General features: G+C 39.5%; 1 protein-coding gene across 2 annotated transcripts in view; it reads right to left on the bottom strand.

Annotated features, from left to right (window-relative positions):
- hipk3b (homeodomain interacting protein kinase 3b) overlaps positions 1-9,512 on the bottom strand; it is a 41,132-nt gene extending 31,620 nt beyond the window's left edge. For both annotated transcript variants that reach the window (XM_073463931.1, XM_073463930.1), the window contains exon 1: positions 9,202-9,512. In XM_073463931.1, the coding sequence (XP_073320032.1) occupies positions 9,202-9,274 (73 nt within the window). In that variant the 5' untranslated portion in view covers positions 9,275-9,512. The remainder of the gene's footprint in view (positions 1-9,201) is intronic.
- Positions 9,513-12,051: the final 2,539 nt, after the last annotated feature.

Below are 12,051 nucleotides of genomic sequence, written 5' to 3' on the forward strand. Positions count from 1 at the left end.
AGCAACAGGTCATTAGCTTGGATCCTGATAAATAAAGATTTTACAAAAAATGGCCATTTTTAATGAACAATGAGGAGCTCACTTAAAAGAGGCTCAATGTCATAAGTTGTATCAATTTTTTATGTATTAATCACTCTTTTATTCATGTATCAAATGTTAGGATTCATTAATGATGTGAAAAGTCCCTTGTCTCAGTGTCTCTCTCCACTCTGCAACAGTAGCTAATGTTAGTTTAGAGATGGAGTCCGATAACATAAACAAATGACTGGCTTCCAGCACAACACTAAAGTTCCACAAGCCCCTTCAATCTAACTGCACTGCAAAAAACTAGCAGTTACATGATCAGTTGAAAAACTAAAGAAACAGTCTAGATCTCCCAGTGTTTTTCCTGTCTTTAATTGCTTGAGTTTAAGTTACTCAGTCCAAAACAACTGACAGATACCATCAATGCCACTATGTTGTTTAAATCCGGGGTTCGCATGGCTTTTTAAGATTAAAATTCATTCATTTTTAAGTATTTTCAAGGAACCTAAACAAAAAATTCCAGGTTTTTAAAATCATCACATCTAAATTACTATAAATTCAACAGCGAAAAATCAGGTTCACAGAATTCATTTATACCAACAGCAAGCAATGTTGGTGTATATTTTGCCTTTGTTTATTTTACCAGCTCTTCATATTAACGTTGAATGTGTCTTCTGACCATGATTATTCTGGGTTAGTGTTAGACAACAAACAAATATGACAACAGAATTGTTTCATTTCAAATATTCAAATATTTTTCATTTACATGCATGATTGTGTAGATGAAACACCTGATTGTGATTATATTTTTAAAAAATATGCCTTTTTATGGGTAATATTCAAATTCAAGCATATTCCTAACCTTGAAAACATAACAGTTAAAATAAAGCATTTCCCAAACTTTCAAGACTGTGTACGAACATAACAACTACAATTAGTCATGCCTGACTAACTTCCATCCACCCATTACCCCAAGCACATACGCCAAATGGATGAGGGCAAGATAACATGTTGTAGTGGAGTGCTTAGAACACCTTCACCATCCTGCCCCATCCACTGCAATCCCACCAACACCTCCACACAGTAGATGACTAACTTCTCAAAGGTTTGCCTGACCTTTTCCTGCCATTTCCATGCATCCTACTGTGGGTCTCTAGGCAACCAATAGAGAGGGAGAGAGGATAAGAGACAGACAAAGAGAGAAAAATGAAGTCGCAAAGCATCATCAGGCCCACGTTTCCAATTACCTAAGACATGGTTTGTTTTTCCCTCTCTCCCCATTATGCGTGTGCCTATATGTGCGCATGTTTGACAGAGGATGAAGCACTTCATGCTCATGGAGACCATCACATCTTTCTGAAATATTCTCAAACTCAATTATGTGATCCTGACCAAACCCTGTATTCAAAACTGGCACAGTGACCTTATCAGACACTGACTGTGTGCCATACTGGAGCCAATGACCTACTTTCATCTCCGGGCACATTCACTGAGACAGAAACAGCTCGTCTGCAAAGGTTTGCATACTTTAATCAACAGAGCATTTACAGAACTATGTTTACCGATGTAAAAACCAAATTAGATCAATATTAATCAGTGTTCTCAGTGCTGTGTATGAACAAGTGCCACCATCATTTCTAATAGCTTATTTCCCCAACTCATTCAAACAAGATATGTTTCTAGAAATCTATCTAAAAAAAACACACGTGTGTTTGGGACTGTTGCCCCTAAAATAAATATCCTTGCTGGAAAACACACTTGTGTTGTGATAACACTAGTGCTGTGAGCTTTGACTCTATTCTGAGCAGCGAGATAAGGTCAGCCTATTCCCTTGACAGCTCTTTGCTCAATCACACCCTGTGTTACTGTTTGGTTGTCCTGTTTACCATCTTCTCTGTTAGAAGCAATTTATCAAATTATCCCAAGCTGGGCTCAAAAGGGCAACCATCTTGGTCATGAATAAAAACAAAATTGGAAACACTCCATGGGGAAATTGAGATTGGCCACACTCGCACACCTACAAATGAGTGTCCTGGCTGTCTGGTCTGTAAGCCTACCACAGTGTCACAAACATTTTCACTCTATACGCCGTACAGCTGAAACAGATTTGTAATGGTGCTCACTAGACTGTTCGTTAACACGTTTTAATTATCATGTTATGGCATGGCTGGCCAGGGCTTTTCTGAGTGGAGTTTGCATGCTCTCCCTGTGCCAGCATTGGTTTCCACAGTCCAAACACATGCAGGATGGATGAATTGGAGAATCTACATGACCCGTTCATGTGTGCATGCATATCTTGCCATTCTTTGTTTGTCTTAGCCCTGAGATAGCTGAATTATTTTTGGGGAAGCGTCTATCACACCTTTGTTTATGGTGTGTCGCCTGTACTTTAGAGCCCTACAGTGGCCTCCATTATTCATTAAAGCCAGTATGTGTAGAATTCAGAATTTGGACTTTCAAAAAAACGGATAGCAATGCACACTGCGTCATAGTATTACAATTCTTGATCCGTAAACTCATACATTTCAAACAATTACCACTTTGCCAATAATTTGTTCAACAGGCTACTTCCATCAAAGTTTAAGAGATATGAGGAAACAACAGAATGATGGTAGCACATGGTGTATTTGGCTAATGGTTTGTGTTTGAAATGGAGAAGCAGTGGAGAAGTCAATTATGTTGCCGGAGTGGTTTCAGTAATTTTCCATTCACGCTTTAACATATGTTTTACTGCTGTGACTCTGGGTCTCAATTAGACAGACACAAGGCAGCTGTCAGGCCTACAGCACATACTACATTTGTGTTTGAATCATAAGACAGTTTTAGAGAGAATGTGTTTTTGTACTTGAATCCGATGATTCAAAAAGAGGTTGGGGGTAACATACTCTTACACTGGGCGCCACAATTGCACTCTCACAAACCTCTGCAGTTACGTAATTGTGCAGACCCGTTGTGTGCCTCTCTAAATTTGAAACATCCGGCTACGCCAACTGAGCATGGCTCACTGTTGGTGATTGGTTCGTTGACCTGTGATAGCCCCCCATGCATTTTTAAATATGAGAAAGGAACACTATTAGGAAACACCACACATGCTGTACAAAGGCAAAATAGGGACTGTAACAGGGTAACATGGGGCTTTTCCTGTTTTTTTTTTGTTCTACAGAAGCATTCCCATGTGAATACTGCAGATCTGTCCATGGGGCCAAAGACAGTTTTAGACAGAACTAGGAAGTCCTGCACAGACGAGAACGCAACTCACGTAATAAACATGAACTGTTGTGGATTGCGCACACATACAGCAGAGTAATTCTAAGTGCTATGACCTGGATGACTGAGAACCTTCATCAACATACAGCAGGGTAGATGTCACAAGTTTCCGTGAGAAAGCATTGGCTTAAATGGCCAGGGGACCCAACACTGATGTTTTTACCAAAAAACAAACAAAAAAAGCCTTAAATCATCAATACATGAGGATTTGGGATGCATAAAGAATGAAAAGCCAGTTGTTCAAGAGCACGGATTTCCAATCTGTTAAACTTGTCAGAAAAACATTGCTTCTAAAGGTCGAACACCTTGTCTTTACTTACTTTACGTCTATTATTTTGTACTGTATTATTTGGTTCCTGTATTATTTCTGTCTCGAAAGACAGCAAATGTTAAAAACAAAAGCCAACAAAGAAATATTGAGGGGACAAAAATTTTTTATCAAATTTGATCAAAAATGCTCATGTGATTTTATACAGCCATAGTGTTTTGACAAAAATTAACTCATTATAATCGTGACAAAGTGAAACTGGGATTTTTCCTCAGACTTTAATTGTACCATTAAAATCTATATTCACTGCATCCCTACACAGAACACACCCAAGACACTTAAAGTGAAGACTCTGCAGACAGAGCTCAGTTTTGGGATGCAATGTATCTCTCACCTGAGTACCAAATCATGAATAGAGACCCACGAGCTGTGTTGGACTTTTTTCTTTCTTTTTAAGTATGTGCTTGCTAAATAGAGATTACCAACAGAACATCTGAGATTACAGCATTTACTTAACTTGCCTCATGTTTTCTTCTCTGTGATATCGCAATGGCCAAAGTCAACATTGCAGAGCCAATGCAAAGTGTGTGTTTTTTTTAAACTTCCAAATGAAATACAACATTACTGTGAGATTCATTTCAATGCTCAGGGAATGTTAACTGACTGGTCTAGAGATGGAGAGTGTACTGTCTGGTGCCAGAGTCCCTAGACAGGGGGAGTCTGCACTTGGATAACTCTCACCAACTGAGCAATCAAGATGTCTAGATCTGAATACCGGCTCAGTGTAACAGAACACCCAAATTGAATTTAAAACTAAACTTAACTTAACTTGAGCATCAGTTAATTTCCCTGGCCACACAAATACAATCACTAAATGGTCAGGAGAATTCTAACACAAGGATGTGAAGCAGACAGCCTTTGTTGTTTCAAAGGCAAAAGAATGGCAGCTGCTGCTATTATTACCATCTGAAGCCAGATACTCCCTTGGTCAGCCATGAGGCTCCTCCTGTGGCATCGCATTACTTTCAAAGCTGAAGAACCTTTCCAGCAACCTTGAGCTGCTAAGTAATTGCTCACGGTTGAACTTCTGACCCTTACCCATTCAAAATTAAATTGTCAAGAAAATAAACACTAGACACCTGTCCACAATGTCTTAAGACACAAAAATAAGAGTAGGTGAGAAGACAAACAGGCGGGATGATAGCCACACCATGTTGTGAGGGAAAAACAAACACAAAACAAAGTAATCCTTCCATCCCATTTTCTCCCCCATTGGGGAAAAACAAATTAACGGGCCAAATCTAATCTGCAGACAAAGGTTGTGTTTCCATTTAAATGTTGTGTTAATTTAAAAAACCTTTCCAAAAAAGTCAACAATATAAAATACTTTTTGTATCACTGTTTTAATGAGCTACTGTACTGTGAATATTCACATGAATACCATATATAATGTATTATTTAGTTTATGTGCAGTCAGGCAAAGCAAAGGCGTGGTTAAATGTTGAGTGTGGGTGAAACACTACTGATGTGTTTAAAATAGAGGCAGATGAATACAGCACCTCAACATCACTGCTTATCTCAAAACGTTCTTTCCATCAGTAATAGTCACAGATGAGAGACAATCAGACCCAAGGCCAGTGTGCTGTATACCGCAAGTCAGTCAGGAGCTATTCATGGCCATGTGGCTTGAGTTCTCAGCTAAGAACAAAACACAGTGTTGCTGTTGTCAGTGGAGCTTAAACTCTGGAACATGTGAGCTATAAATGTTTGCCATCCTACAGCTTACCAAAACAGACGCATTAAGCATTCACACTTTGGGTGATAACATCATCATGCATTCTGTTCGGTAGCTCAGCTTTCTGTACAAAAAGCAAATAGAATACAGATGACAATTAAAATACAAGTCCAAATGAGTAGAACAACAGAATTGAGCTAGTATGCTTACTAAAGTAAACAAGTGGCTTATAACCTTATTATGCTTCTGGAGCATCACACATGAACATTAGTCCAAATATGATCAAACCCTAACGGCAAATTTTTTTTTCCACTTTATCCATAGTCAGCACAACTGTTTTCTAAGCACACCATGAAGGCTTTAAGTAGCATTGTTTGACAAAGCATTAATCCTTTGTTTTGTGCTGGTAAACATCGTCATATCTTTGGTTAACTTAGGCAACAAATAAGAGTCTCACAAAGTAGTCGTTATAAGGGTCGAGCTGTGATTGTTTGAGTGGTCAGCAACAAGGAATTTCCTCTGACGTTTTTGGATTACGGTTTAAAGAATAAACTCATTCTGGCGACTCATGATTTTAATGTTACCCACCCAGTGTGACCCAGAAAATGGTTAGTCATTATGAAATAATTCAATGTGCGCAGGTCAAATGAGGACACCAAATGTAGACTGTTTATGGTTGAAATGAGAGCAAAAATTTCAGTTCCTCTCCGCTTCCTGCTGTTGCTATCCCTTGAGTGTAAGCAGGGGCTGGTGTGTTAACTCACAGTGGCACAACCTCCCTACACACTGCTGTGCTTTGCCTGTGTCTCGTGAACATGATCTTCCATGCGCATTAGATAAAAAGGCCCTCTATTTTCTCAAGCATGTGACCACATGGTATTTTGACTGTGAACTTATGACTATCATTTAGCAGTATTCTCCTTGTTGGATAAGCCCCTGTACACAGGAAATACACTGTGCAGTCAACCATTATGACGAAGGGCTTGTGAATGCGATATAAAAGCATGTATCAGTTAGTCTACTTAAATTATGCTTGTATGAATCTGTAGGCACATGTTAATACCACTCCATTATCACTTCTATCAAACGTGTATGAACAACTGTCTTCAAGTTGCACACACCGAAATACGACACGCAACATCAAGCATTTACTGTATATCGATCAGCAAAACATTGATCATAGAGCCACACAAACTGTTACACTTCTCCTTTAACCAGCCATGAACACATTAGCAGAGGGAGCAGTTTTACTGGAAACAAGATAGTCTTTCTTCACCAGTTACTGCACAAAAGCATCTACCATGAAAATCCAGGGCCCTGACCAGATCACTGGATGCGTGTATGTAATTATGTACCATGTGCTGGAAAACATGTTTACTTCTTGGGATACTGGACTTTTTTCCGCCCATCACTTTTGTAATTTCACGTATATTACCTCACATCTTCTCGTCACGGTACTCTCACCATAAACTCGCAATCATTCTGTTCTGTTTACTGCCTCGTGTCTGGGCTCACACCTCAACATGACGACACTTAAATTGGCCACAATACAATACAGATGAGCGTGTGCCCCAAGCATTGCAGATCAGTGCAGCATGACATGACATGACATGACATGGCAACACAGTTTCCCAAATCCTATTGCCTCAATGACCCCATTAACATCCAACATTATGAACCAATAGGGGTGCGCAATTAATCGCAAAATAATCGAAATCACATTATGACTAAGTGCAATATCCAAATCACAAGAACTGCAATTATTCTATAAAGGTAAATGTGTTACAAAACAGTGTTTTAATAAAATTCTGTAGTGCTGCAGAGATGCTCTGGCCTACAAAGCTTGTTCTCAAGATGCAATAAAAAAGAAATGCCACACCATCATGATTTTACTAGTTTTTCAATGACAATGAAAAATTGTGTTGTAAAAACAAATCATCCATAATAATCATGAATTATATTGCAATCACAATATCTGTCAAAATAATTGCAATATCACTTTTTTACCATATTGTGCAGCCCTATATACCAATACATATCATTCTAGAGGAAATCACAGTTTACACCTTAAGTTATTGGCCACACTGTGTGCGGACTTTCTTCCGGCAGTACTGTACTCATTATCACCTACGAACTTGCTTTGGTGGCCTTGATAGTGATAAGCTGTTGAATGTGACACATGTAGAGCAGACAGGAGTATCTATGCAAAGGGGAATGAAACAAAGAGTAGTACTGTGGCGTACTCTACTCACGGTGTCGACTCAAAGGCTGCCAGTATTCACAGATAGTAACTGGGTGGCAGCTTTACGACTGTTTTACAAACTGTAAGTTGTTAAACTTGAATACCAGCTTATCTCTACTTAAGAGAATGGATATATGCTATTACGTAACTTGGACTAAATCTGAGTGAACATTAGCAGATAGCCCCTTGGTACTATTGTATCTTTGCTCCAAATACAAGAACTGCATCTAAAAAAAGGAAAGCTCCCTATTGGACAAAACTAAGCGGCCATGTCTGCTTCATAACCACTGGAATTTTTCAGCTTAGCATAGGAAAGCAAAACAAAAACCCACAATAGGTCTATGTTATTCCTTAGTTCCATGGCTACAAAAGAAGAAGTGCTACCATGATACAGGACAGGGAAAGTACATTGACTACAACGTCAGAGCCCCACAGCACAATGAGTCTTAAATTTCTATTTTCAGTTTCACCATTTCACCAAAAAAAAGGAGTTTCAGTGGGCCTACGAACACCAAGTTATGACTCCCTGTCACATATATAGTCTGTAGCCAAAACAATCTTTCCTATAATCATATAGGGGACTTTTTTTTTTTTGCTGGTAGGTGACGGTGATGTCGAAACCTTCATATAGGAGCTCAACCAATAACCCTATATCTCCTCTATAACACGAAACCACCACTATAAAAGACCAAGTTGATTATTACAGCCACGTTAAGTATGATTAACATGAGATTAACTCCAACGTCCAGTGTTTCTATCTGCTAAACTGGCTAGGATGAGATAGCAAGGAAGAGGAATGGACTTTTTTTTAAAGTTGTGTGTCTAAAAATGTGACCAAAATACTTGACGATATCAAGAGGCACTTGAAACATTGTCCAGGATTTCGCTGGCAGCCACTCTTGGTTTTCCACACTGAGAAATGAAGTAACCTAGCCAGAATCTGAGCAAAGTTTTGACAGATACTAAAAGCACTGATGAGATCCCTTAAATGCTGCTTTACAATTGAACTTACAGTTTGATATCTATAGTTAGCTTAGTAACAGGTGACATTACTAGGCATCTTGACCATTTTAAGACCAATAACGTGTAATTCTTGTTTTTACCTAACATGTCTAACTATGACTGAGTCATAATGATCTTGCAATGTTTCGCTAGGTTAACGGAGTCACTTACGAAGTCTGATGTTAGCTAACGTCCACACATATGAAGTAATACAGCACTCACAAGTGAAGTCACTCGATCCATGTGGTACATTCAGGATAATGGTAATAATCTACCAACCTTGGTTAGTTAATATAGTTAGCTGATGATAAAACTTAGCAAGAGCAAGAAATCAACGGGTCTCCGTGACAACACAGAAATAACAAACACCAGACTGCACACTGCACTCACGTTCATAATAACCACCAACGTCATCTCTACCGCTGCTTGGCAGGATAACAAAAATAACTCACCACCAGTGAATTCATGACCGCAAAGTGCTGACAGAGCTAGCTACGTACAAAGCTCATGTTGAAACAGTTGAGACATTATAGAGCCAAAAGCTGGCTAGCTAAGTTTGTAGCTAACTTATGACTTCGTATTAGCTACGTCACATATAAAGTATCGTTTCGTATGTTAAACTTAACAAATATCACGTTTCACAGCCTCCGCTACACCACTTACCTTCACATAGAGTCACTATAAGTATAATCCAGGGCTTCTCTGAACATGTTATGGACTTATAAATCCATACCATGCACAGTTCGCCTGCATTGCTGCCATCTTGTCCTAGACGACAGGAAGGGAGAGCTCGCTCTCGGTAACGACACCATCTCCCACATTTTAAACATTAAATAACTCCTGCGTACGAGCGTCCAGAAACACCACACCGAGCCCAGGTTGTAGCTACGCAGTTCAAATTCGTCTCCGTCCTCTTTGGGCGAAGTAGCCCATCTCTGAAAGGGTGTCCGTAACCCCGACTAGACGTGCGGCTCCGCGGGCCTGCCAGCCTCTAACATGTCCCTTTTTCTCTAGCAACTGCAAGCGAATGTTTGTGAACTGACGGCATCGGTCAGACCAGAGTAGTCGATCATCGAGCAGACGCATTCACAAAGATCCAGGATGCCGAGGTGCATCCATGTGGATCACAGCGCAAAACAATAGAGGAAAAATCTGAAAAATACTAATTATCATGTTGCTATATGAGATGTTTCATGTTATAATGTGATACTATCTTACTATCTTGTTAGGTTATGACATTATAATTTGTTGTTATAACAAAACTTTTTGTATATTGTTTATTCCATTCTTATAATTTAACTTCTGCTCATCTTATGTCTTAATTCTAATTTTTACTTTCTTTATATACATATTGTTTGAGCATTGTTGAAGGGAGCCTGACAATTAAGAAAATCATTGCCACAGCCAGTGCTTGTTGTGCTCCTGGCAATAAAACACTTGAAACTTGGATAATACTTTATATTAACATAAAAACAAAAACAAAAATGTGTTCAAAGAAATGCAGACTATGTGATTATGTAAAGCAAGTGTCAAATTAACTGAAATGAACACAATAAAGTATAAAAAAAAAAGAAAAGAAACTTGGATAATACTGTGAAATGTTAAATTATAGGTACTTAAAAAGACAAGAGGAATAAAGGACTTGATCGCTATGATCAGAGGGGTTACAATGTACGTGAGACTTGTGAATAAAAGTTCAAAGTTATAGGTCTTTGTTCAGCATTTGGCATATTTGATGGAAAAAAAACAGTGATAAGACAATCACATCTTCCAGATAGTCGAATTAATTAACCTGAGGTCTTGCATTAGAACATAGAGTTGAGAAGGCTTTACAGGTAATAACAATGACTGGTAAGAGGATCAACACAATAAAGAAACTGCACAGTTGAAAATTAGTGATAAATGTTGTTGCTGATGCTGATGTTGATGCTGACATTTGAAGATACAATGGAAGAACATAATTAGCCTCCACTATTCAACAATTGCTCATGTCTTTTTCCTTAGCAAAGTGTCACCAGCAGACTGTTCATTCAAAGGACATTAGTGGGGGAGCACAAGCTCTGCCCAGACAGTCAGGAGGCACCCAGCTGACAAAGTAAGCTGTTCATAAGCCCCCCGGGGTCTGAGAAGACTGTAATCTAATCCACCAAAAGGCATTTGTCTTTCCCAGTCCCCACCCCAATTACAGACAAGACCTGGTCAGCTGGAAAGCAGGTGTGAACGCCTCTTTTCTAATCTGGTGCATCATGAGTAAACACAGCTGTGGTGGTAATAGAGGAGGCAGAGTGGCCCACACCTATAGAAGCCCCCTTTAGCTTCCTGTGGAAGACACAAGCCCCCCCTACACACACACAGTCTCACCCCAGGCAGTTGTGCATGGCTTATCATTAAATCTAGGCAGACATAGACATGCAGTATCCTTTAATACAATGAAGACATTAACAGTGTCCAACAAAGAACACTAATATAACATCCTCCAAATCATGCCGGTGCACGAGTTTTCTACACTTAACCTTAGATTTCCGTTTTTTTCTTCTCCACAGACTCAATCACAATCGTCAATGCTGTAAAACAAAACAAAAAAACAAACAACAACCATCTGCTGTTTACTTACTGTCACAGCACTGAAACTGTGAGATCTTATGGCATACACAAGATGAGTGTTGCTTGTAGGTGGGAGAAACTTTTTCTGCTCTGTGGTCTGTTGCTCTGGTCTGTTTGGAGTTGTTGGCCAGAGACACACACAAGCGCGCGCTCACGGTGGCTGTCATTTGTCTCCCCCTGCTGGCCAGCGAGGTGGACGGTATTGTGCAACACGGGACGGGCTTTTGTTGTGTTGTTTTATGGTTATTTTGGGGGGATATATTATTGTGATTTTGGTCAGCATGATAAAACTGTCTGCAGTCCTATTTGCAAACATCCACCTTGCGGATGGGAATGATGGGGTAGTGTTTTTCTCATGACCACTGCGAGAAGCCGCCTATAGGCCAAAATTATAAACTTGGTTTGCATATGAGTCACCTGGACGCACGTGCTTGTCATGCATAAACGTTTACACGCTGTGATTAGTAAAGCATAATTTGCTCGTGTGTTGTTGTTGTTGTTTTTTTTTACACAGTATATGTACTTCCTTCTTAGGGTCTTAGATTCATAAATAGAAGGAACATGCAGCAGGGAGGTGCTGCACGTGTGCCAGACTAATAACACATAAAGGGGGACACCCTCTGCTCCAAATTAAAAGAAATCCCAATGAGCCTGCCAAAATGATGCATCATCTGATTTGTGATGATGGGCGACTCCAGTCTATTCCAGGCAGGTGTAGAGCTCAGCACGTACCACCAGCTGCATCCATTCCTTTCCTACTACAATAAACAGTGTGAGGATATGTTGTGTTGATATTGCAATATATAATCTGCGCGGTCATTTTACACATTTAAGGCGTTTTTTAGTCTGATTGGTGTTGTGAATATCGATGTTTTAATTTGAAGGCGCAGCGCCGGAAGTGGTATTGTT

The sequence above is a fragment of the Pagrus major genome, chromosome 4 (genome assembly GCF_040436345.1).
Source record: "Pagrus major chromosome 4, Pma_NU_1.0".
Lineage (NCBI taxonomy): Eukaryota > Metazoa > Chordata > Actinopteri > Spariformes > Sparidae > Pagrus > Pagrus major.